The sequence below is a fragment of the Xiphophorus couchianus genome, chromosome 19, assembly GCF_001444195.1.
Source record: "Xiphophorus couchianus chromosome 19, X_couchianus-1.0, whole genome shotgun sequence".
Lineage (NCBI taxonomy): Eukaryota > Metazoa > Chordata > Actinopteri > Cyprinodontiformes > Poeciliidae > Xiphophorus > Xiphophorus couchianus.
Genome location: NC_040246.1, coordinates 22,717,052 through 22,742,673, shown reverse-complemented (window position 1 = coordinate 22,742,673; position 25,622 = coordinate 22,717,052). Strand labels below are relative to the sequence as shown.

Genomic DNA, 25,622 nt, shown 5'->3' with positions numbered 1-25,622 from the left:
TCGAGGACTCAAGGCCTCCAAATACGGGTCGCGCTACGCCCTACGCCACCACGGCACGCCCCTAGGCCATGTTTTAAGGTGGTAGCAGTCATGAGAGGTTTAAAGCTTGGGATGTTGTTTGAGAAGCTAACTGTGCTTTAACCGTCTCCAGAACGTTCTCCGTGTTCTGCTGCTGGGTTCCTGGGTTTTTATGATGCCGACCGTGTTGTTCTAATAAAACACGCTGAACTTTGTGATTGTGGCGGCGTTTCTGTCCAGCTCACCCTGCAGTTTCAGGAGATCCGAGCGTTTCTCGTCGACGTCGGGCCGCTCGGCCTTCAGCACCTCGTTCAGACACTGGCTCTGCAGGCTGCTGCGCGTCACCGTGAAGTTCACAAACGTAACCCGAGAGCACAAGTCTGGAGGAAACTCCACCTGGAGAGAAAGATCATCAACCACCAAACTGGGAGTTCAGAGGGTTTACTGACCGTCTCCTTACCGTTGGGTCTCGTGTGGACAGGAAGATTACAAACGACGGAGACAGATCGATGTCCTGGTCTCCCAGGGTGATGAGGACGCGCCCTCCGGTCCGGCGCACCTCTCTGTTCAGCACCGGGTTCAGGATCGGGTCGTAGCTCTCCACGTCCTGAAACATCACAGTAAGTTAGAGCCGATGAGTTTGAGAGACGATGGAGTTTAACTAGAGATGAACCGATCAGATATCAATATTTGTATTGGTCCTGATATAAAAAAATATTTAGACTGAGTATCTGTGACAGTGTGCAGCTCTATCCAGTCTAATTCTATGTTTGTGCTCTGAGCAACGGCATGTTTTAATATTTAATTACTTTATATTTAGAGTTCTTAACTTCTCTTTCTGAACCATTTGAAAGAAGGTTTGTTCTGTTTAACTCTACATGTTTGACCAACACAGTCAACCAGTTTTTATCAGTTTCAGTTTATTTTACAGTCCTGAACAAATTAAAGTTATTTTTACATGTTTGATCAAACTGGTGAAGCTGTTGCTGTTTTTAAGTGAGCTGTACTGGTGCAGAGTTATCAGATGAATTTATAATTCATGTCTGTGTTTAAAAAAGAAACATTTTAAGCCAATTCAGTTGTTTTTCTGAATCGGATCAGTATCAGAAGTGAAAAACATGGATCAGTGCATCCATATTTTAAATCGGGAGGAATCAGAATCATTGCTCTCACCTGGACCAGCAGGGGGTTTCCGAAACGCAAAGCGCTCTCCAGGTTCTTCCTGAAGGCGTCGTCCAGGAAGCTGGTTCTGGTGATCTTGCGGTCCTTGTACTCGTTCATGATGAACTCTGTGGCTTGGCCCGACGGGTCGATAATCAGAGGGTACCTGAAGCGGACGACATCAGGATTAAACTGCAGGTTCAGCTGCAGGAACATTTCTGTGACGTTTCGGGTTCGTCGGCGCCGACCTGTTGAAGCGTTTGAGCATGATGGCGTTCTCGGTGCAGAGGTCGTCAGCAGGCAGCGAGTTGGCCTGCCAGCGTAGACGCTCGTCTGCGTTGGACAGATACTCCGTCCTCGCGATGTCGGTGCGGAACTGGGTCAGAAATTAAACACAGGGATCCAATCATGCACAACCAGGTTTAAATATAATAAAACATAAACATTTCTCAAAAAAACTCTGGAGAAATGGCTTAAAATTCTGCATAGCTAGCATTTGAAGCCATCTCCATGGCAACAAGATGTTTGGGATTGATGACAAACATTTCAGTGGAGTCTGGCATCCATTTGTGGAGGACCTGTGATGCTGTCGGACTGTTGGTCGTTCATAAAGTCCTGAGAACCTTGTTATTGCACAAGTTATGATATGACAGTATTTGAGAAAAACTAAAAAGTAGTTTTTATTACATTAATAAAGTCATATTAGTAGAAAAAAGATGTAATATTACCAGGAAAAAAACCTTGGAGTTATAAAAACGGAGCAGCTCGTCAGTCTGTGCTTCTCTCTTCTTAACAGATTAAATTGTTTTAAAATCCTGCTGCTGATAATATTTGATTCTTATTTCTTTATTTTTAAATCCAATACTACAGCATAACTTCACATGATTCAACATTAAACATTTTACTTTCTTAAAATTAAGAAATGAATTTACTTTATAAAGTATTACGTTTATAAACACAATACTTCGTCCTCTTAAAGTGACCTTACCCTCATAAAACTTTCTTCGAGTGTTATTGGGACTTTTTATTAAGACTTCTTTCTTGTTTATTACAACTATTTTCTTATTTTGACTGGCATCTGCACTCTGGTGCACTTGTTCCACTTTCTTCTTTTATTACAACTTTCGTATTATTAAGCCTTCTTACCATTATCATTTCATAAATGTACCTTTATTTCCAGTTTCCAGATGTTTTGACTGAATGAGGTACCTGGATGTTGGCCTGCTGCAGGTGATGAGACCAGGTGGTGAACAAGTTCTGCCTCATCTGCTGCTCAAAGTAGCCGGCGTACGTGATGAAGGCCGCAGACAGCAGGCAGTCTCCGGCGATGGTGGACATCTGGTTCTTGAACGTCTCACTGGTTTTCTCCCAGCGCTCCCTTTCAGCAGAAAGACTCTTCAGCAACGCTGTGCTGCGGTTCACCTGCAGGAGCAGAGAAACATCAGGAGAACCTCTACAAAGAGCTTTGGATCAGCTTAGAGCTTCTGAACGAAGCCGACAGGAAACGCAGACCTTTGCTTCGACGGCGGCCAGGTCGGCTTTGATGGCCTGGGCCTCTGAGATGAGCACGGCGTACTCCTCCTTGTAGCGGGCGATGCTCGCCTCCAGGTCCCTGATCATCTGCTCCACCTCCTCCGCCTTCGTCTTGTTGTCCTTTGCGTCGTCTTCCAGCTTCTGCAGCTCGTTACGCAGAGGCTCCACTCGTTTCAGCATGTCCGCGTAGTTAAGCTGCAGGAGTGAAGCATGTTGTTCTTTAGCTGGACTTTTATCTGCTCACCAGATCCATGTTCAGAGCGTTCAGGATTCCCGACCTGAGCAATGGCCCATTTCACCATGGGCCCACAGGCCAGAGACGCTCTGTTAACCTGGTCGTAGTTGTAGCTCGGGTTGGACAGGTAGTTCTTCTTCATCTTCTCACGGATGGAGTCACTGAGTAAAAAGCGAGCAAAAGGTCAGAGCGTCGGCTTTATGTGGAGAAATGTGGTAGAAATGATAATAAATCACAGAGAATTGGGAAGGAAATTTAAAGAGACGTTGCAGAGGATTGTTTTGATTTGTAGGGAAAAAGTTATCAAAATAAAACCTCCACTGATTAATCTACCTCCACCTCAGATTAAATGAAAATCAGTTCAGGAAAGAAATTAAAACATCAGGGTTCCTGCTCACTCTTTACTTTCTGACTTAAAATAAAACTTAATATGAAACATATGTTGGTGGCTTCAAATAATAACATATATATATATAAAAAAACAGTTTAAAATTTCTATCATGTTTCTACAGTAAACGTAAATTTGCAAACTGGAAGTGCAAATCTTCTGTTCTGGAACTCCAGGCTGTTTTCTTAGCCCGTTATTTTAGAAACAAAAAACAGGCTAAGAAAATAAACATTATGAAAAGTCATATGAAAATAATGTCGTACGACATTATAGATAAAATATTACGAGAATATTCAAGAAATAAGTTGAAATAATACCAGAATACAGTCATAATATTACAAATATAATAATATGACAATATTACCAGAATAGTCGTAATAACACAAGAAAAAAAGTCAATTATGAGAATCAAGCCATTTGACACTAAATTAAAATATTATGAGAAAAATCATATGACAAAGTTAAACTAAAAAATAAAGCCATGTGGTTTGACTTTATTCTCACATTATGACTTTACTGTCACAGAACTTTATTCTCATAATAAGACTTTATTATTGTAAGCAAAAGGTTTCAAAACTTTTCAATGATCTTTTAATTTACTGTTGAGTAACCAGAATATCCAGGATGGAAGTAAACCCGAGTCTATTTGGACCGAATTGTTCTGGAAATTTCAGATGCTTATTTAGAAGGAAAAACGTTTGGAGATAAATGTTTACCTTATACTCCCATCATCTTTTTCATAGCTGGAAAACTGTAAAATGTGTTAAAGAAGTGCGTAGGAAGCCTGCTGGTTTCTGATGGCAGTGATTAGTTCTCATCGTCTGGTTAAGACAAAACCTCCTTCCTGACCTCATTTCCTCAGAGGAGAAGTTGACTATGCTGCTGATGAAATTATCCCTGATTATAACTTGTCTGATTTTTTTCCAGTCTCCGGTCTCCTCGCCCAGCATGAGGCAGATAGACTCCAGGGCCAGTTTAACGGCAGCGGGGGGGTTGGTCATGGCCCGAACTTCTACCAGGTGCTGCCGCTTAATGGAGCTCACGGCTAATTAAGGACGAGGAGACAAACCCAGACAGAGAGAGAGCTTTTAGTGGACAAGCAAAAACCCGTTTGTCTTATTTCACCTGATTTCTTCAGCTTCAAAGTTAACGATGGTGGGGATGAAGTTCTCCCTCATGATGATGGAGCGGATCTGCTTCCAGTCCGTGGTGCTCTCCCCCAGCAGCAGGCAGATGGACTCCAGAGCCAGCTTCACGGCGGCGGGGGGGTTGGCCATGGACCGCACCTCCACCAGGTGCTGCTTCTTTATAGACTTTACAGCTACCGAACAGGAGGGCAACGAGACGCAAACGGGCCAAGATGGAGGACGGATGTGGACAGAAAGCTAGCTGTTAGCTGTTAGCCATGTTTACACAGACAGGCGGGTAACAAAAGACACTCCACTTAAAAAATACTGATAAATAATCCATCAGATAAATAAATGTCCACACAGCATAAAAACAATTAATACAAAATATATTATTTGATATTTTACAGCTTTTGTTAATGCTAACCTCACATTTGGATATAAGAACATTAAATAAAAACAGTCAAAAAATATAAAAGTCCTGTAAATACGCAACTGTTCAAATTTAATTGTGACAAAGTAAAAAATACTTAAAAAAAAAAACTATTAACCAGAAAAAAAATTATGAATAAATAATTAAATACAAATTGAAACAAATGAAATACTTAAATATATAAATAAAAAATTATTAAACAAATATTGAATAAAGTAAATATTAAAATTATAAAAAATTAAATAAATATCTAAAATAAATAAATGATTAAGAATTTTAAAACATTTATTTAAAGGACAGGTTTTGTTTATTTCATGTGGAAAATGTATGAATTTGATGGAGTCTAATTAATAAACAAACTGCTCTTCAGAGCAGCAGAGGAGCCATTTAAAGCCAACCCTACCGTTCTGGGCCTCGATGACGGCGGGCTCCACCTGGTCCAGGTCCTGCTTGACGCTCAGCTGCTTGTCTTTGATCACTTCCTGTTGCTTGTAAACTGCTTCCTGGATCTCCTGGCTCATCACCTGCAACCAAAGAGGAACAGCATGAAAACACGCTCAGCACCAACAGAACAGCAAAGCCTGCATGTGAAATGTTGGGCAATGTTAAACTGGGAAATTAAATATTCTATCCCAAATCTTTATACATAAATTCATACGCTACAGCAGCTGCATTGTCAGGACTTGATTTAAGGGATATTTTGGTATCTTCTTCCTCCGGTTTACCTTTTTCTTCTCGGCCTCCTGCTGGTCTTTGACCATCTTCTTCAGCTTGTCGTTAGCAGCTGCGTTCTTTGCCTCCAGCTCCTGGCTCTTGATTCTCAGATCACGGCGAAGCTCCTCCACCTTGATGAGGAAACAAACGCCATCGATGCGATGAACCAACAGCAGGAACATTTCTGACCTTTTTTCATGTTTTACGGCAGGAAAGCCGATTCTACCTGATCCACCGTCTCCTTGATCTTGCGAAGGCCGACGTTGAGATGCATCTGCTGCTCCTCCAACTCGCTGCGCTTCTCGTTGAACAGGTTAGCGTACTGGTTGATGAAGTCCAGGTAGTGGCGAGGAGTGATGGCCATGGTGTGACCGCCGCGCTTTGCCAGGCGATTGTTAGCCTGGAGGATTTGGTGACGAGCGTTAGCTTCAGCAACCAAAACAGAGACTTCCTGTTTACGTCATTAACTCCTGGTTAGTTTGATTCTCACCTGATGAAGAGTTTGATGAACGAACACGCAGCCGTTGACGATGGCCTCGCGGTGGGACGGCGGCTGCGGCAGTTTGTCGTAGACGATGGGCATGTAGTCTGGAACCTTGTAGTTGGGCTTCTCCAGGTCCATCTTGCTGGTGAACTCCTTACCCACCTGGTAAAGAGCCTCTGTTGACCAGTCTCCAAACCAGTTCAACACGCACCTGAAAGCAGAGTTTTAGTATTAAAACCGTTTCAATCTTTTCGTTTTCGCTCCAGCTGGTATTTATGATGATTGGACCTGTTGAAGAGTGCAGGAGACGTGGCAGCCCGGTCCTTCAGGCCCTCTGACGACGGGTTCATGGTAAAAACCACGTGCAGGTTTCTGATAACCTGGCTGGTGAACCACTTGTATAGCTCCTCATGAGTGTCCAGCATCAGCCCCTCCTTCTGGGCTCCTTCCTTGCACTGAGTCATCAGTGTGGCATATTCATCTCCCTCAAACAAACCAGGAACCTACAAAAACAGCCATAAATATGATAAAAACAGGAGGAAAGCTAACATTCTTTAGTATTTCACAGGATAAGGAGTAAAATCATCAGCATAAAGCATGAGGTCACCTCTCCGTTGGCTAGCAGCGTGTTCATTCTCTCCAGGAATCCAGAGTCCAGGACGTTGGACTCATCCATGATGAAGGCGATCTTCTCATTCTTGCACCCTGAGCGACGCAGCACTGTGCGAAGGTCTTCATCAAAGTCCTCCCCAGTGTACTTCCTGTGCACCTGATGGCACCAAACAGAAAATTAACAGAGAAATTTCAAACGCATTAAAATAATAATCGATCCTGGACTGACGGCACCAACCTTAATCTGGTAGACGCTCAGTCCGTTCATCCAAGCCACAAAGCGGGAAAGCGTCGTCTTTCCGGCACCGCTGACTCCGATCAACAGCAAATGACCCTGAGGCTGCCGGAAGATTCTGCACAGAAAAACATGGAAATTATAATATCCAAAGGGTTTGGGTTTAAACTGTCCACCAACGATATTCATATTTTGTCACAAAGAGTGGATTCTCTCAGGATTTTTGTGACGGAGAAAAACAAAGTGAAGGACATGATAACACATCATCTGTATTATGATAAGATGATGCTCGCAGTACAAACTACAGACACTGGGCTGTAGTGTTAAAATATACAGCCTGGTGTCTCCAACTAGCTTCGTAAATCAACTAAATTAAGTCCTGGTGATTAATTGAAGCTCAATATAAATGCAGCCGTTTTGTTTCTGGTCGTTGGAGTTTGATTAGAGAATAGTCAAAGTCCAGACCTAAATTAAATCAAGGATGTGGCACAACGTTAAATTGTTTTTATTAAAGAAAAACCCAGCAACAATGTGATAAAATGTGAGCTGGATGGGACGGTACAAAGAACTTTTCAAAATAAAAGCCAGAACGCTCACCGGTCAATTCTAAGGACGTGGTCCAGAACCTCGTTGAACAGAACCAGAGGGACGTCCAGCTCCTCCTCGTAGAAAACCTTCAGACGGGCTTTCACGTAGTCTCTGAGTTCCTCCTGCTCAACGGGGATGTAGTCCTGCAAACAAACAGAAAATTAAAAACTGCAAAACAAAAACTGGTCAAAAGGATCAAAATGGAGGACGGCGATTCACCTTGGAGAGCCAGTTGCTGTAGAGAATAGGCCTGTTCAGAGCTTTCTCCTTATCAATGTTGGGGAAATGTTTGAGAGCCACCATGTCGATGTTTTCATCCGTCCATCTTCTCTCATCGTCACCTACAAGCCTGCAGACAAAAACACAGTTTCATTACAGCCTGGAGTGCAACGATTGGTTTTCAGGCCGATTTCTGAGCTTTAAAACGTCTGACCTGCCGATTCCGATTTTGGACAATACCAATTTTTTTGTATGAAATATTGCTAAAAATAACAAGAAAGTTGCTGAGTTGGAAACAGTGGGACGACTATTACTAACTATAAACCTGCAGACATGACCTGTTGGGCGGGGCCAACAGTCAAGCCTCTGCGTTTCTCTCACCTGTCCTGGAAAAGACGCAGCCCCTCGTGAGCCCAGATCCGGATGAGCCCCTCCACTGGCAGGGTCTCCAGAGGGCGCAGCGCCTCAAAGATGCCCCGCACCCAGCGGGTCATCTCTCTGGGGGAGTAGATGTAGTGTGGCTGAATGTCCTGGGTGAAGCGCTCCTAAAGGACGGAGAATCACGTTTAAAAAGCGGCATTACGATGGGAACGGTTCTGCTGACGCCGGGTCCACTCCTCTACCTGAGACATGGTGTAGAACTCCACCATGGCAGCGGTCAGCGGCTCGGCATAGGTCCGCAGAGACGGGATGAGGCGCAGCATGGCGCGGTTGAAGGTCCCGTAGATCTGGGTGAGGGAGGCGGGGCCGGGGTAATCCACGTACACCACCGGAACGTGGCGCAGGAACCTGGACACAAAACGCCACGCATCTCTTATTCCGTCTCCAAAATTAATATACTTCTCTTTTAGGATGAACGACTAGAGCAAGGTTAAGGAGAAACAAATGTTAATTATGAGAACAAAGGCATAATAATAATAATGTTCTATAACAAAGTTATTATAATATGAAAATAAAGTTGCAGTGCAAGAAAAAAAAAAGGTCAGACAGCAAAGTCGAAATATTAACAGAATAAATTTGTAATAATAACATAATATTAAAGTCATAATACATGAAAAATGTCATGTTAACAGAATAAAGTCATAATTCTATAATATTAGATTAATATTACAAAAATGTGGTAATATTTTTTTATATATTTCACGAAAATTATGATATTGCCAGAAATAAGTTGTAATAATACTATAATAAAATCATAATAAAAAAAAGAAAAAGTCAATATTTCTGTAATAAAATTGTAATATTAGAAAATGAAGTTGTAATTTTATGAGAACTCCTACATAAAAAACATACATTAATTGAGGAATGTTAAGAATCTTGTTAAATTTTACTTCTGTATCATTTTACAAATAAAATACTTGATCTTTTCACACATCAGCATCAGATTATCAGCAGCAGCAGGACTGTGAAACGACGGAGGAAACGACTGAAGAAAGAGGTAACATCAGACATAGAAAGTTTTTCCCTCATTAAAACATATTTTTTTCTGTAATTTGAAACTTTTCTCTAGTATTATGACTTTATTCTTGTGATAAAAAGTATCAGATTATATAATCTGTATGCTGTACCTGTGTGTGAGCGGCTTTCGGCCGGGATCAGTGGGAGGATTACAGGCTCCGACGAACTGAATCCGCTCCAGTTTCACCCAGGTCTGGTCTGAAGTGCGATAGAAGCCTCCATGTTCCACCATCTACCAAAACACAGGAAGTTAAACGCCCGGCCCGCTGCAGGCTGTCTACATCCACCTGCAAACGGAGCGCACCTGTCTGAGGAAGGAGATGACTCTCTGCGTGCCGTACTTGTCCATGTCCGGCAGGTTGATCTCGTCGCAGAACAGAACCAGCCACTTGCCCAGCTGGACCGGGGCCAGCACCACACCGTTGGGCGTCCGCCGGTACTCGCAGTAATGGTCGAAGGTCTTCAGCAGCAGCTCCGGGGTCGTGGCGCTGGAGAAGTTCAGACCAACAACCTGCCAAAGAGAACAAGACATTCGTCAGTCGTCTCGTTCAAACGAGGAAACCGTCCCTGACTCGCAGGTTGGAGAATTTAATGTGCTAAAAAATGATGAACTGGTTAGTTTTGCTTCATTAGCTAGCGATAAAGAGATATTAAACTCATTAATTTATAAAAACTGTTTCAGTGTCCTTTTGTATTTAAAACACATCTCCACCTGCTCCTTATATATTATCATCAATCTTGTTTTATATGCTAATCTCATTATTTCGACATCTCAACAGATACGATGTCAAGCTGCTTTATTGCAGAATTTAGTTATTTTGAGATGAGGTATAAAGCTTGTAAGCTTGTTTTACCAAAAACATTTTCTCATTCCTAAAAATAGCCGGTCAAGCCAGTTTTCCTGACTTAAAAGTTTTATCTTGACATCACAACTTTAATGTTGTTCAGTCATCAGAGCTACATTTTTTTCTGAATATGAAGGCAAGATGTCAAACTGGAAACCAGATTATCAGATTATCATTATCCAGAAAACCGCTACTTTATCTCGAGATTAGTGAGAACTCAACCTTGTGTCAGCATTCCTGTGACTTTTGACTCATTTAAACACCGAGATGAGACCTCGAGCTAATTTAGAGTCAAGTTATCTCTGTTCATTTTATCACAATAAGTTTCACTATCTGATTAAATCAAGAAAACTTTGATCTTGTTTTGCTGCTATGACTATTAAATTATATCAATATCTCTCTATCTTTAATTAATTTATTCATTTCAACACTAAAACTGTGACCGGGACGCTGCACAGAGGTGGAGAGTCCCCCTGACTGCCCTAATGGAGACACTTGATCACACCGGAGAACCATAAACCACATGCATATATACCGAGGTAGTTTCCTCCATTTTTCTCAAAATGTGGATGTTTTTATTCCTAAACAAAATCTTTATTTTTCCATATTTACTTCAATTTTTCCCACACATAGAAACTACTGTTGTGATGTTGTTAAGGAGCTGGTTAAATGTTTGAAACGGGTTTGTTGTCTCACCTCCATGTCAGGCAGAGCCCTGAGGGCGCTGAACAACGTCATGGTCTTTCCAGAACCTGGAGGTCCACACAGAACCAGCGGCTTGTGTTCTGCCAGCCACGTGTAAAGCAAGGCTTCATGGCGGACCGTGTCCAGCGTCGGAACCACGACGTCTGGAGACGCCACTTTGTGGGTTTCCACCTCGATCTGGGGCACTTTGCCCTGCCAGGACTGCCACTCGCCGGAGATGCAAACCTGAAGGAGGAAACAGCCCAGATGAAAACGGGTCGGGTTGGTCTCTTCCATCAGCGCCAAATAAAACCAGCTGGACCTCATAGTCAATGATGGGAACGTTGGGAGCAGATGGGAGGGGCACAGTGGTGATGCGTCGGATGTATTCTCCAAGCTCCGCCCTCATTTTCAGACGGCCATCACCAGAGAAGGACCAGAGAACGGCATAGATCAAATACCTCTGCAAGGCGAGGAGAAGAAACGTTTGAAAGTTTCCCTGAGCGAACGAAGCAGGCGAGAGGAGAAGGCGTCGCTACCTGCATGTATCTCTCCAGCTGGTCGATGGGCATGGGGAAGTCAGGGTGGTTGTTGTTGTACTGGGCCACGTTCCGGCAGGCTTGGTGCAGCATGGAGAACAACGCGCCCAGGCAGCGCAGGCGCGTGAAGTCCATGATGTGCTCCATTTTGGAGGCGTGCTCCAAGGCTTTGATCACCAGGCCGGTAGAGGTGAAGTACGGCTGCAGGATCGCTGCGGTGTCCCTCTGGATCTGCAGCATAAACACAACCTCAGCAGGCAGAACCTCAGAAGCAGCTTTCAGCTTCTACGCACCACAAATCTGGAACAGACTTCCAGAAAACTGAGCCCAAACACTGAGTTCTTTTAAATCAGGACCAAAAACCCAGCTGGTTAGAGCCGCTTTTGAACCATAATAAATGAAACATTGACCAACATATTTGATGTGTATTATTTTGGTGATGTCACTCAGTTGTTGACTGTATGCCGTTTTCTTTATAATTTGGTAATTTTTTGTTTTATTATGTAAAGCATCTTGCTGCTGAAATGTGTCACACAAATAAACTGGATTTAAACACGCCATCTAAACTTTTATCCACGCTTAATCACCTGCAGCATGGGGGAAGAAGCCTCCTCCTCATCCTCAGTGCCCTTCCTCTTGCGCTGAGCTTCGTCCTCGCCCTCGTCCAGCGGGATGCTGCGAATGCGAGCCAGGAAGTTGTTGAAGATCATGTCAGTGCTGAGCACGTCTTCGCTGAACCAGACCATGCCGCAGCGAGACACAGTGGCCAGGGTGGCGTACTTCAGGTCCTGCACCTCGAACATCACACGCACCTGGACAGAGATGGCAGAACGAGGTGAAAACGGACCTGAGGCTTCACGCTGCGACGGGATAAAGAGGAGGAGTGGGCCAGCATCAGGCCACTGCGTTTCACTGGATCACAGCATTTAGCTGCTTTAGCTTAAAACAGAAAATCAATAATTATTCCTACTGTACTGAGTATAACCTTTAAATCATTACCATCAGACTTACGATTATTAACAACAAGATCAAGAAAAGACGGCTCTAATTTGATCATAATTCTATAAAACAAGCCAAAAGAGTTCTGAAGAGTAAAAGTTCCCAGAGAAGCAACGATGATCGTCTAACTTAAAGTGATTTAAAAATCTTTGGTGAGATTTGAAAGAGATGGTCATAGAAAAGCTGGAGGAAGAGGACCAGAAGCAGGAATCTGCTCATTAGACATGTTTTCTATCAATTAAGCCCTTAAAATGCTTTAAAAGTGGAATTTTGTATTTAACTATGAGAAATTACTTAAAAATCCATTTAAATGAATGTGCTCATTGCAAACAGCTGCAAGTTTAAATATTCTGTCAGTAAATTGGTGATTGAATACTTTTACCTGAAAAAATCTGCAGCAGCTCTCAGGTAGCAGAGCTTATTGCACAGAAAGTTATCCAAGTGAAAAACAAGAATGCAGCTGGTTGAATGTTTTTGCTTCTTCATCGTCCGCCATGTTTGTTTACTCTGAACTCATTTGGTCGAGAGGATTTGTCAAATTTCCCATATGATATCTGAATGTTGGCAGGTGAAATCTGCCTGATATACCTAAGAAATATCACTGTGTCGTCCATCAAGTTTTAAAAATAAGTTTACAATTTTGCCATTTGAACCAGGCATAAGTTCCCAAGCCTTTCTACAGACCCACCTTTCGTTTTGTAAAAGAGGTAAATGTGTTTGAGTAGAACAGGTAACCATTAATGCTCTTACGTTTGGTGGTAAGCTCAGACGCTCTCCGTTTGGCAGAGTGAGCAGCTTGTTGTCGTCCAGCACAGAGTTCAGGTTCTCCACCCACTCTGGGTCGACGTCACCATCGAAAATGATCCACTGGCGCTTCTGCAGCTCGCCGCGGACGTTGTCGATGATCCTGAAATTAAAGGAAAATTATCTCATCTGTGGTTTTCTGCAGACGGTAGTTTGTGGTTTGGAATCTGATGGCGTCGTCGCTCACTTCCTGAGGATGTGTGTGAACAAGCCGTCGGTCCATTCGCGGGTGTTTGGGTCCAGAGTTCCGTACAGGTGGTCCTTGCTGATGGCCTTGGGGTCGATGATGTGGGCCACGCCCTCCACCCCCTCCAGCCGCTCCAGGGCTTTGAGGAGGACCCGCCACGCCATGGTCTTCCCACTTCCAGAAGGACCCACCATCATCAGGCCGTGGTTGATCTGGGTGATCTGGTACAGCTGGAGCACCTGGAGAACAGTTAAAGGTGCTCCAGGTTAGGACAGATCTGTGGCCTATACAAGACATGCTCAGTACGTTTTTGGCACAAAATCATTCTTAGATTAAGAGATTTCAGTCTGCTCAGTCCTGCCTATTTTCAGATGTTTTAGGGCCTCTGTCACTTTAAATTAAAATAAGGTGCTGCTGGCCACGCCCCCCAAACTCAATGTTACACATGAAAATGTCTGAAAACAGATGCTCAATTATACAAGCGTACATCTTTGAAAAGCATTAGTAGAACCTCCTGCACAATGCAGCAAGTGGTTTCTGGATGGTAAGACAACAATAAAACACTTGTCTCTTCCGGCAGCCATTGAACAGCGAATACAGCGGTAAAACCAGCTGCCCAAACATGCCGGAGTTCAGCTTGGGTTGCTAGGAAACGGGTGGAACTCTGCTGAGGTTGCTAGGTAACAGGGCAGTATCTGTGATTTGTGACATTAATTCTGGAGGCTTTTGAAACGGCTCATTACCTTATTGCCAAAAACCAGCTGTTTATTTAAGCGCTTTGGCTGCTTTTAGAAGCAGTAGAAACCAAAGGGAAGAACTAAAACATTCATCTAGAGAAGGTTAAACTGCTAACATATGTATATATCCTGGTGAAGGGGGCAGCCTTACCTTCTCCACCCACATGCTGCCCACATCGTCGCCGTCTCCGTAGGTGAGGTACATCTCACTGCAGACCTTCTTTAGCTCCTCCCTCAGCGCCGTCATCTCTCCTCGCTGGTACTGGACTCCAGGGAAGACGTCCGACAGCAGGCTGAAGAGCAGAGGGATGTCCTCCGCCACCAGCTTGGGCACCATGGTCTCACACACGCTCTGGATCAGGATCTAAAGCGACAAACCCAAACTCAGGACAAAGAAGGACGCAACCTAACTAGTTTGATCCAACCTCAGTTTTTCTACCTCTTGTTCTGGAAGGTTCTCGGCTATTTCGTTCTCGTCGACGTCCTCCCCGCGCTCCTGCTTCTCCCTCTTGATCTTCTGGATCCGCTCGCGCTTGACGTTGCCGGCGCTGATCAGCACGCTCTTCAGGGCGCGGAGACCGAAATCATAATGGCTCTGAGACGACAGCTGCTCGTCACAAAGCCTGAAGATAAAAACAGAGCGTAAATCAGAGGGATGCTTTCTAAATCGAGTTAAGCCGAGGTAAACCTGACACACACTTGAAGAAGGGTACGATTTTCTTGGCGAGGATCTCGGCGGTCCGGAAGCCCTGGGAGTAGAGCATGACCTGAGCGATGAGCTGCCGGTCGGGCTTGGTCATGGCCAGGCTGCGGAAAAGCTTCTTCAGGTTGTCGGGCAGGTTGGAGCGGCCGGCGTAGCCCGGGTTCATGGTGATGAAGATGGCCATGTCGGGGCTCACCTTCACCTGCTTGTTCAGGAGCTCCGTGGTAACGGGCACACCTGAGCCAGAGAGAACAGATCCCACTCAGCGCATCGCATTTAGGACGAGCAGAGCACAGACTGTTCACAGACGACCAATAGAAATATTGATCTATAAACTTTACATCATCTCTGTGGAGAGTTTGTAAAAGTATTTGGACCAACTTTTTTATTGGTTTTAATATAGAATTTTTTTAGGAGTTTGAATGAACATAAATGAAATCCTACCTGGTTCTCAACTTTTTCATTTTTAAATAAGTAAATTTCTGAAAGCAGGGAGTGTATTTAGTAATTAGCCCTCGTGATTTCTTCTTTCAGCTCAAATTGTAGAACTAAATTATGTACTGTGCGTTAGTCTATCAATAAAATCCACTGAAGTTTGCAGTTGTAACATGATGAAAAGTCAAAATTATAACAAGGCGTATAAATATTTGTGCTGAACAATAAAATGCGATTGTTCAGTGACTAAAGGAAGTTTCTTTTCGTACGTACTCCTGTCTCTGTTGGGGTTGCTGTGCTCCCTCAGCGCCACCTGGATGTACTGGACCTGCTGGGAGACGGCCGACAGCATTCTCTCCTCCAGACGGTTGAACTCGTCGAAGCAGCCCCAGGCTCCCACCTGGCACAGACCCACGAAGATTCGACCCATGGCCTGAAGAGAAAAGAAAATATCTGCATGATGTCCAGACATGATCTCTAATATTTAACTAAAAAAGTCCTGGACCAGCCATGCTGCACCTGGAAATCGAAGGTTTCATCACAGTTGAAGACCAGGACAAAACGTCCCAGCTGGTGACCCAGAGCTTTCACAGACTCCGTCTTTCCGGTTCCAGCAGGTCCTGCAGGGCGAACAAAGAGTCAAGATCAACTGTTCTGTTTAGAGAAAGGTAATTTAAAAAATGCTGCTCCACTTCCATACCGAAAGGTGATCCGCCCAGACGGGCCTCCAGAGCCTGGGTCATGGTGAGGTAGCAGCGGTCCGTCAGCGGGGTCTGGACCAGTTTGTCCTGAACACCCAGATACTCAAAGCCGTAGTTGAACTTGGCGTTGGCCATCTGGATGGACAGCTGCTGCAGGACGTCTGTCTGCTTGGGGTCGAAGTAGAAGCGCATCTGGCAGAGCCACTCGAAGGACTTGGGGTTGTCTATTTTGTTCTTGATCAGCGTCCTTGTGACGTCGCGCTGGTGCACCAACTCTGTGATCTGAACAGAGTGAAACAATTTTCAGACAGTTTATCTAAAATCAAAGCTTCAAGTTGATCTGAATCTCCTTTTACCAGATGCTCCAACTTCCTCCTGCGGAGAGGAGGCTGCTCCATCAGCACCGTGTCGGCCAGGACGTTCAGGGTGGCCTCGACGTTCGACTGCACTCCCTGCATGGGCGACATGTCGCCGCCTCCAGAAATGGATGTCAAGGCCGACTCGATGTTCTCAGACCAGGCGATCTGGGCGGACAGGACCACCAGCTGGGCCTGAAGACACAGACATCATTTTAACTCAACGTTTCTGTCTGCAACACAGCAAATCTTCAGGAATTCTGTCTTATTTTTAAATCAATACTTTACTTTGTTAGTAGCGACTTTATTTGATTTTAACTCCAAAGAATCACTTTAAAATGAAGTTTGTACTGCTTAGATTTGATTATTATTTAATTTTTATAGCCATCTTTGATGTTCCTCTTTACCAAAACATTTTTATGGTAAATTAAAGACAAAACCAGCTATGAATGCATAAATGCACAGATGAATGAATGGATTCATAAATTAATGAATAGATAAACACATTTATGAAGGCATAGATGAATGCAGAAATGAATAAATGAAGACATAAATATGTGTATATATATTAATGAATGTATGCAAAAATTACCTAATGAATGAATGAATACAATAAACTGATACATTTCTTGCTTTAATATATGATCACTTTCTGCAAGCATCACCATCTGAATACTTCCAGCCTCCTCATTAACTACCCATCTAATTGTCATAATTAATGTTACTTGGTTGAGGTTTGTTGTTTGGACTCCCAGTTCTTCCCAGTTAACCCAGACTGGATGAAAACTGCTCTACAAACGGTGAACTCTCCCAGTCTTCCCAGTTCTGACCTGGTAGCGATCGATCCAGTTGATGTACTGCGTGAGGTCGATGGCGGTGCCCTTGTTGAAGGCCGTGACCTCGGTGACGGACTCGGCGAGCAGCTTGGCCAGCGTCACCCTCATCTCCTTCTCCACCAGCGTCAGCCACTCGTTGATCTTGGGGTGATCCGTGATGGAGACGGGCGTCTTGTACAGAATTTCTTCTCCCTCCCGGGACGAGATCCCCAGAACCTCGGTGTTGTCTTCGTTCAGCAGGATGCTCGACACGCCGGCAAACATCTTCTTGAAGTGTTTCTGGAGCTTGGCCACGTTCTTGCTGTTGCCGATGATCTCCAGCAGGTCCTCATCTCCCACAAAGTAGAACCTGTCAGCAAAGATGGAGGACAAAAGTCAGACACCGAACGGTTAAACGGTAATTATTGCTCCAACAACACGAGGCATTACTGACTTCAGCTCCCACACTGTTTTAGAGCTAAAATTATATTTATTTCATTGCATAAATATTTATTCAGCTCATTTTTAAATTTCACTGAAGTGATCAGGATTTATATCTGGAAAATAAGAGACAGAATAACGGATGGAAGAGTGGAGAGCAAAGAAAGAAACCAAAGAACGAGTGAAGAAAAGATGGATGGAAGGAAGGAAAGAAATAAAGAGAGGAAGTAATTTAAGAAGTAAGGAAGGAAGTCAGAAAATAAGCAAGGAAAAATGGATGGAATGAAATGGAAGATGAAATAAAATGAAGGATGGATGAAAGGAAGAATAGTGCTAGAATGAAGGAATAAATGGAATGAAGGATGGCGGTTGATTTTTAGCTTTGATAAAATATGAAATAAAAAGTCTGTAAATGTTCACTTAGACTTCCTGATTTGTTCCTATCATCAGCACCGCAGCATACTCTGCTTCCTCCGCAGCGCCCCCTACCTTGGGAAGGAAGATCTCTCCCTCTCCAGGTATTCTCCCAGAGCTTTCTGGATCTTTCCCAGCAGGTCGGCCAGTCGCTCCAGGGACCTCTGGACTCCCTGGATGTTCAGGACGTCCATCACCAGCGGAGACTTGGTCACCTTCTTCATGAGGGCCAGGAACTCTGTGCTGATGCTGCAGGACAGAGACGGTTCTGCTTCAGTTTTTACCTCCTTTAGCTCCATTTGCATCATTTTTAATCAGATTCTGCTTCACCTCTGGAATCTCTGCGTTTCTACAGGCAGCAGATGCTTGATGTCAGCGCTGCCGGTGAAGATGCCTTCCAGATAAACCCAGCGCCTCTGGACGTCGATCCAAACGTCAAACAGAGCCATGATGCGGTTCAGCTTGTCCTCCCAGCTCAGAGCATCTTCCTCAAACACCTGAAGAAGAAGAAGAGAAAAAATAAGAAGAGTTAAAATATCATCCAACATCTGAAGCGTCTGAGGTTGAGATGAAGAGATGTTAGCCGTTGTTACCTTGTAGTAAGGAGACAGCTTCATGGCCGACACGCTGTTGATGTGCTCCTTGACTTTGTTGAACAGATCGTCCCAGCCTCGGATCAGGCGGCACTTGTTCTGGTAGTTCACCAGGTCCAGTTCATACGAGTTCCACACCTCACGAATCTGATGGGACCAGAGACCCAGTTAGAGAACCGAGAGAGTCCAGGAAGAAGGACAGAAGGAAGGATGGAGGGCGGGGCTGATGGACGGTTAGACAAGTAAACTGTTAAACTGTTGGATGGATGGAGGGACTTGATGATGGACAGACAGATGAATGAAAGGATAAACAGACCAACGAATGAACAGAAGAATAGTTGGGTGGATAAACAGATGGATGGACTAACAGGAGGACAGATTAGTTGATGAAGGATGGATCATCAGAAGTACTAATTGGTTGTTAAATCTGTGTCTGGTCCAGACATCTCACCTGCTTCAAGAACTCCTCCAGCGCCATTTCTCCCTGAGCCACCAGCAGGACGTCCTTCACCACCATCTCGTTCTTCTGCAGATCCACGTCCCAGATCTGCCCCAGTGTCAGCTCCGAAAGCACCCAGTTCACATGCAGCCGCTTCATCAGCTGCTTCCAGTGGCGATCCTTCAGCGCCTCTGACTTCAGCTCGATCACCAACATGTTGACCTGGAAAAGGGAAGAACAGGAAGTGAGCTCTGCTTCCTTTAAATATAACAGCATGAAAGCCCATTTCCTGACCTTCAGGTATCCCTTCAGTAGCCTCTGGACAAACTCGTAAGACGCGTACTGTCTCAGTCGGGCCTGGAAGTTCTTCAGCTGGTTCAGGAGAGCATCCAGACTCTGGCGAAGCTGCAGCAACAACAACAACTTTAGTCTCTACAGAACACAACAGTAAACACCACAGAGTTTTTTTTTTTTATATATATATATATTTTTTTATATTTAATCTTTTATTTGGAAAGGCAAGTTACAATTACATTGTACAATTCAACTTCCAACACAGTGGAAGTATAAGAAGGAATAGCATAAGCCAATCCAGGTTTTTTTTTTTTTTTTACAGTAACCAAACAACCATAACACAAGAGTGAGTGGGGGGTAAAGGAGGGCCAGATCTAATTCTTCTTATGTTATGTGAAAGAAAACACAATCAAGAGCATAATTTTGCCATAATCCTAAGCCAGGGTACAATACACTGCACAACAGTATTTGCATGTGATTGACATATTTAGTCCACAGGAATGACTGATTTTACATAGTTTGTCCATTTAGACCAGATCCTGAAGAATGATTCCCTTCGACCTTGAACAGAAAAAGTTAACTTCTCCAGAATGTAAATGTCCTGTACAATATTGACCCAGTCCTCCACTGTAGGTGCTTCAGGCTTTAACCATTTTCTAGTCACCACAGAGTTTTTATCCGTTTACCTTGCGAGGCTGCACAGAAACCCACGGCTGCTCCTTCATCTGGTCGATCTGCTCCCACACCTTCGACAGCTCAGACCACACCTCCTTCAGGTCATGCAGCTCCTCCAGTGCCACCTTAAAATGAGAGGCAGAAATGGTTAAAATAAGCTCCTGACCATTATTTTTTAATCAATAAACACTTGAGGCGTCACCTGCACTCTCTCCTCGCTGCCGCTGAGCAGTCCGGTATCGGTGAGCTCCAGCGCCTCTTTGGCACGAGCGCACTTCTCCCTCTCCACCTTCAGGCGGCCGAAGTTGCCTTCATAGATGGTCAGAGACTGAAGGGCTTCTTCAGGACGCAGATTCCCCTACAAGAAAAAGAACGTCAGATGCTAAAGTATCTGAAAGAATTTGGTGGTTTTGATGTGGGAGACGTTGGTCTTACTGCAACAGGTTTGGTCTTCTCCCAGTCGTTCAGGAGGTCCGTGGTGCGGTTCTCCACGGCTTTGTCCTCCTGGACTATCTTCATCTGAAGGTTGGCCACCTGCTGCTGGATAGCTGTGTCTTTGCGCTTCATGATGTCACTGAACGCACCCCATTCACCTTCGATGTTGTCGATGTAGAGCCAAGATGGAGGGAACTGGAAGCGCTGCTTCTCCAGCAGTCGCTGTCCGTTTCGGAACAGCTGCAGGAATAAAAGTTCGTAAGGGACACGCAGACACCAGAGCCAGAGGACGGTGAGTCTCAAGGCTTACCTCCACGTTCTTCTCAAACTGCTTGATCTTACGTTTCAGGGTCTGGACATACGTGATGAAGTTGACGGCATCCGAGGTGCTTGCCGTGTCCACAGAATGCTGCTCAAGATCTTGACGAGACTGGGAAAGGAAAAAAGCATTTCTGTTAAGTAATGATGACAATTTAATATATTAAGAGATGTACAAAAAAAATTATCCAATGAACTAAATCTGAAAGTTTTTAGTTTGTTTTCCCAAATAATGAACGCCATGCTTACACGTCACCACTCTGTTACCAATGCGAGGTGTTTAAAATTAATGCATTTTTATATCTATGCATTTTTATTGAAAAAGGTTACATTCTCACTTTATACATTTGTTTTACATATTTAATGTATTTTTTATTTTTAATATTTCTTACTTGTTTATTTAATTCATTAAATTTTTTATGAAAACTAATGCATTTTTCTTTAACTGATTTATTTTTGTAGTAATAAATCTTTAATATTGTTTTGTGAAAAATGTCTGCATTTTCTTAAAGTCAATTTCATGCTGAATGAACAAACGGAGCACCATTAAATTTCACCCTCCGTCACTGAACATCCTGACTTTGCAGCAGCTTCCTGGAAAACACCAGCGTTGGTTTAAGGATCTACATTTTCTAGGCCACATGTGTCAAACTCAAGGCCCGCGGGCCACATGTGGCCCGCTACGTCATTTTATGTGGCCCTCTCCCCCACCACCGTTTTACAGCCCCATTGGTTCACTTAAAATAGGTTTTGAGCACGAATTGACTACAAACTACATCTCCCATAATGCCTTCCGATTCTTACCAGCCAACATTACGGCTTCTCGCCACTAGAGTGCAGCAGAGTCATCTCAAGCTGATTATTAATTTTCCCAGCGAATAAAACTGAAACATCGACAAGCTAACGAGCGAAGTCCAGTGATGTTTCAATCGAGGACTTTTACCGTCTACTGCCCCGTGATTTGATGCCACAGCTGCGACTCCATGCAGCTCGTGTTTTTGGTCCATGTTTGGAAGCACCTATCTGTGCGAACAGATGTTTTCAATAATGAATTTAAACAAGACCAAGCACAGATCGCGCATTACTGACGAAAACCTACACGCCATTTTGCGGATTGCCACAGCACAAGTACTAAAACCGGACATCGACGAACTGACCAGGGGAAAACGGTGCCAGACATCCGGCCAGAAAACATTGGTAAGCATGAACAAATTAAATTTAAATAGAATGAATGTAAAACCAAAATTCAGTATACTGGAATATGCATATAGTTTATTGATTTTGCTTGTGTTTTGTGTTTATTTACACAACACAACACAATGAGGATGTGTGTGAGTTGGTGACGGGGTGAAGAGGATCAGCTTTGTGTTCAAGGACAGGCAACATCACCTAATTGTTTTGTTCTTATGTGAAATACATGTTCGTTTTGTAATAAATAACGAAAACGTTTTGTGAATGAAGTTGAGAGTTAATATCAAAACTTGTTTTTATTCTTTGTTTGCTTATCTTTAAAGCAGACAAAGATTAATTTTCCCAGGGAATAAAACTGAAACATCGACAAGCTAACGAGCTAAAGAGCGAAGTTTAGCTGAGCAGTTTAAAAATACTGAGCATATTTTTAAACTGCTCAGTTTAAAAATATTGTAATTTTTAAACTGAGCAGTAATTTTACATCCATGCAAACTCAAATGTAATATTTAAAACTTGAATACATAAAATCAGTTATTTAACAATATGAGGTGTTGTTTAATTTATTTTTAACATTGTATTTTCATACATTTATGCTAGGTCTAGTTTTCCAGACCTGTCACTCTGCAACTTTAGATGCGTTCCTTCTCTAACACACCTGGATCATTGACTCATTCACAGGCCTCTACAGAACTGAGTTGCTGCTAATGAGGGAAGTCAACTTTTTGTCTGGAGTATGTTTTAGCAGGGACGCATCTAAACGTTGCAGTCTGGAGGGCTGCACTTGGGCATTCCTGATTTATACCGTCAATGTGGCCCATTGAGGGTGGCCAATATGCTGAAGTGGCCCTTGGTGAAATTGAGTTTGACACCCCTGTTCTAGGCAAAACACTAAATGCTAATCCCTAGAACAAAATGCCTTTTAGAAATCATGAAACCTTTCTATATACTTGCTCATACAGAGACTGATATCTCTTCTGTTTGTAATTAAATATTCAAAGCCCACACTGATTTTCAGATCAAAGCTCACCTTGGAGATCTGGGAATGGAAATCCTGCATGTTCTGGCCGAGCATCTGACCGAACTTGCTGAGGACTTCTTTATGCCAGGAGTCGTATTTTAAGTTGACCTTAGACTGAACCTGTTGGTGGGGGTCAGAAAATAAAATGCTTAAAAACGCCACAACAGGAAGGGAATAAACCCAGAGAAGCTGCCATCGTTGCTACCTTGCCATAGTCAATGATCACTGGTCCAAAATCTTTTCGAGTCTCTGCGTTGTCGAAGGTTCCACGCGCTTTACGGATCTGGACCAGGAGGGCCTGCCACTTGGTTAGGTCTTCACCCAGACGGTTGTAGATGTTTTCAGCCTGCATGTCCCAAAGGCACTGGTACTGCAGCCACACCTGGGCAGGAAAGACAACAGGATAACTCAGTTGTGTTATCCTCCTGCATCCCAGCTGTTCATTTAAAGTGACTCCTACCTTTACGTACTGCTCCACTTCTCCAACTATGTCCTCCACCGCGTTGTAGGCCTCCTCCAGGGCTGCAGGACCATCTGGCATCCTGGTGAGGGCGTTACGGTAGAACTTCTCCTCCTCTGAGAGCTCGTAGTGGACCCCCACCTGATGCAGGAGAACAGACTGGTTCAGGTAACAGCAGCAGCAGAACCAGTAGATGTTTTAGTAGACGATCCCTGCCTGGTATCTTTGGCTCTGGATCCTGGGCAGGGAAAGGATGATGGTCTTCCAGGCAAACATCTCCTGATAGAGCTTGTAGCGGCAGTCTTCGATCGGTGGATTCAGATAGATCACCTGGTTGGTGATCCTCAGCTCATGGACAATATTCTAGAAATTAAAAAAGGTGCGGTGTTCAGGTGCGCTCATATATTTATTTTTTTAAACTAAGAGGTGCGGTGACAGAGTTACCTTTATTTTGGGATCTCCTCCGGGTTTATGTCCGGCCTGAGGCGCCTCTGTGTCCATGTCCACGTCAGCTTTGTCCTCCACCTGTCCATGGAGCACCTGGGTCCAGGCCTTCAGACCGGCCTGGAGTCGCACGCCAAGGATGCGCTCAATCTGAGAGAAATCAGCGTTTATGAGCACACTTAGAGTAAAACAGCAAGCAGAGGTACTTATTTACATTTGACTAAACTACAACCAGAAAGTTCAGCAAGTTATGCTGGGATTTTAGCTGACCCATGACAAAAAGTTGGTTATAGTCATGAAGCTGAAGAAAAGTTTATAACAGTATGAAATGATCGGTGCTTCCCTGAGCCAATACTTCATAAAATCAACCTGTTTTTGATGTTATGTGGTTTTTGGGGAATATTCCTGCACCTGCTTTGCAAATTGTCTCAGATTGGATGGACAACATCTCTATTCAGTTTATCTTGCATAAAGGACAGATGTGTGGCGTTAGGCAATAGTTGAGCAGCAGTTTCTGCAGATCTTCTACAACAATTTATGTAGAACAGCATGTCTAAATAAGTTCACAGTTATGTCACAATCTTTACATTTTGACTTGGATGTTGTTTTAGAACCTATTGCTGCTTTAAATTCTCTACAACTTCCTCCCTTTGGTCTTCTTGCTGCCATTTGTTCTCCAAGGTTTTCTAACAAACCTCAGGCCTTCAGAGAACACCTGCAGTTACAGAGATTGATCAGATGTCTTTTGAAGGTAACTGGTTGCCTTAATAAAACTGGTGGTTTTATTTCAAAGCATTGTTGAACTTTGTGTTTGCAGCCTGAAGGGAGACTGAATACTTTTGAAAGCCATTTGGTACATTCTGACTTGCATACCTCAATGTCCAGCTTGTTGACCCAGATGGGCAGGTTGGAGTAGGAGTGCAGGTTGAGGTCATCCACAGCTTTCTGAACCCGGTTCAGGATGTCGGAGAACGTCCTGTGATCGAACATGCAGGTCTCCAGAGAGCGGACCTCCAGATCGATCTTCTCTTCAATCAGCAGCAGGTCATCAACCTGGACGCAAGAGCAACACACACAGTTCCGCATAAGAAATTAAATCATTTTAAAGTCAGAATTTATGCCACAGATGGCTGACATGGTGGCATCCTGACCTTCTCCTGGAAGTTGAAGACAGTCTCAGCCAGTCTCTGGACGTACGGATCCAGCTTGTAGGACTCCCAGACCAGCGTGATGCCCTCAGTGATGAGGGCCTGCACCTCCTTCTTCAGGCCGGCCACCAGCAGCGAGATGGAGGACCGCTCCTCCACCTTCTCACAGGTGCGCTCGTAGGTGCGCACGCTCTCGATCAAAGAGATTGCGAAGGGATAGAGCTGGTTGGCCTGGTGGGCCTTGTTGACGATGGCCAGAGGAACTCGGAAGCTGAGCCACTTCAGGTTGCGGACCTCCTTAGATAAGGTGATGATCTCTGGGAGGAAGTTGACTTTAAGCTTCAGCATGTTTCCGGTCCTTCCACGAGCTCGAGTGCTCTCAATGGTGAAGATCCGTCCAGACACGCCCAGGTTACGCTGCTGCACCTGAAACACAAAAGCAGCACATATCAGATCTTTTTATAGATAAACTGTGTATATTGGTCCTTAACCCTCTGATGCATGAATTATGATCCTTTGTGTCAGAATTTTTTTTCCATTTTTTAAAATTCTTTTCTTAAGGCATAAAAAAGGTAGGAAAATCTTTTTGTAAAAATATATATTTTTTATTTTTTATTTTTATGTGATCAATTGTAATTTTGTCCAAATACAAAGTTGTTATTTGAAAAATACGTCAGTAGTATTGTTCCTTAGGGGTTATCTAATGTCACAATATTTTTTTTACTTGCAAGAGTCGTCTACA

General features: G+C 43.8%; 1 protein-coding gene across 2 annotated transcripts in view; it reads right to left on the bottom strand.

The window, feature by feature from the left end:
- dync1h1 (dynein, cytoplasmic 1, heavy chain 1) overlaps nucleotides 1-25,622 on the bottom strand; it is a 40,926-nt gene that overhangs the window by 9,635 nt on the left and 5,669 nt on the right. The window contains exons 9-59 of one of the 2 annotated variants that reach the window (XM_028000546.1): nucleotides 24,884-25,306; nucleotides 24,606-24,785; nucleotides 23,733-23,882; nucleotides 23,505-23,651; nucleotides 23,289-23,429; nucleotides 23,034-23,210; nucleotides 22,838-22,948; nucleotides 20,612-20,731; nucleotides 20,302-20,541; nucleotides 20,069-20,224; nucleotides 19,878-19,991; nucleotides 19,192-19,302; nucleotides 18,910-19,119; nucleotides 18,459-18,605; nucleotides 18,196-18,362; nucleotides 17,941-18,114; nucleotides 17,026-17,380; nucleotides 16,196-16,390; nucleotides 15,839-16,121; nucleotides 15,658-15,758; nucleotides 15,412-15,571; nucleotides 14,700-14,940; nucleotides 14,440-14,623; nucleotides 14,152-14,364; nucleotides 13,264-13,502; nucleotides 13,023-13,179; nucleotides 11,861-12,085; nucleotides 11,274-11,504; nucleotides 11,057-11,197; nucleotides 10,747-10,980; nucleotides 9,510-9,716; nucleotides 9,316-9,437; nucleotides 8,371-8,536; nucleotides 8,129-8,292; nucleotides 7,748-7,877; nucleotides 7,538-7,671; nucleotides 6,944-7,058; nucleotides 6,701-6,862; nucleotides 6,382-6,596; nucleotides 6,100-6,304; nucleotides 5,836-6,009; nucleotides 5,621-5,740; nucleotides 5,299-5,419; nucleotides 4,461-4,656; nucleotides 2,991-3,108; nucleotides 2,692-2,907; nucleotides 2,389-2,601; nucleotides 1,428-1,555; nucleotides 1,192-1,345; nucleotides 479-625; nucleotides 264-414 (exon numbers count right to left, since the gene is read on the bottom strand). In XM_028000546.1, the coding sequence (XP_027856347.1) occupies nucleotides 264-414; nucleotides 479-625; nucleotides 1,192-1,345; nucleotides 1,428-1,555; nucleotides 2,389-2,601; nucleotides 2,692-2,907; nucleotides 2,991-3,108; nucleotides 4,461-4,656; nucleotides 5,299-5,419; nucleotides 5,621-5,740; nucleotides 5,836-6,009; nucleotides 6,100-6,304; nucleotides 6,382-6,596; nucleotides 6,701-6,862; nucleotides 6,944-7,058; nucleotides 7,538-7,671; nucleotides 7,748-7,877; nucleotides 8,129-8,292; nucleotides 8,371-8,536; nucleotides 9,316-9,437; nucleotides 9,510-9,716; nucleotides 10,747-10,980; nucleotides 11,057-11,197; nucleotides 11,274-11,504; nucleotides 11,861-12,085; nucleotides 13,023-13,179; nucleotides 13,264-13,502; nucleotides 14,152-14,364; nucleotides 14,440-14,623; nucleotides 14,700-14,940; nucleotides 15,412-15,571; nucleotides 15,658-15,758; nucleotides 15,839-16,121; nucleotides 16,196-16,390; nucleotides 17,026-17,380; nucleotides 17,941-18,114; nucleotides 18,196-18,362; nucleotides 18,459-18,605; nucleotides 18,910-19,119; nucleotides 19,192-19,302; nucleotides 19,878-19,991; nucleotides 20,069-20,224; nucleotides 20,302-20,541; nucleotides 20,612-20,731; nucleotides 22,838-22,948; nucleotides 23,034-23,210; nucleotides 23,289-23,429; nucleotides 23,505-23,651; nucleotides 23,733-23,882; nucleotides 24,606-24,785; nucleotides 24,884-25,306 (9,085 nt within the window). Of the gene's footprint in view, nucleotides 1-263; nucleotides 415-478; nucleotides 626-1,191; nucleotides 1,346-1,427; nucleotides 1,556-2,388; nucleotides 2,602-2,691; nucleotides 2,908-2,990; nucleotides 3,109-4,184; nucleotides 4,381-4,460; nucleotides 4,657-5,298; nucleotides 5,420-5,620; nucleotides 5,741-5,835; nucleotides 6,010-6,099; nucleotides 6,305-6,381; nucleotides 6,597-6,700; nucleotides 6,863-6,943; nucleotides 7,059-7,537; nucleotides 7,672-7,747; nucleotides 7,878-8,128; nucleotides 8,293-8,370; nucleotides 8,537-9,315; nucleotides 9,438-9,509; nucleotides 9,717-10,746; nucleotides 10,981-11,056; nucleotides 11,198-11,273; nucleotides 11,505-11,860; nucleotides 12,086-13,022; nucleotides 13,180-13,263; nucleotides 13,503-14,151; nucleotides 14,365-14,439; nucleotides 14,624-14,699; nucleotides 14,941-15,411; nucleotides 15,572-15,657; nucleotides 15,759-15,838; nucleotides 16,122-16,195; nucleotides 16,391-17,025; nucleotides 17,381-17,940; nucleotides 18,115-18,195; nucleotides 18,363-18,458; nucleotides 18,606-18,909; nucleotides 19,120-19,191; nucleotides 19,303-19,877; nucleotides 19,992-20,068; nucleotides 20,225-20,301; nucleotides 20,542-20,611; nucleotides 20,732-22,837; nucleotides 22,949-23,033; nucleotides 23,211-23,288; nucleotides 23,430-23,504; nucleotides 23,652-23,732; nucleotides 23,883-24,605; nucleotides 24,786-24,883; nucleotides 25,307-25,622 lie in introns of both variants that reach the window. The other variant, XM_028000547.1, reaches the window with a different exon arrangement.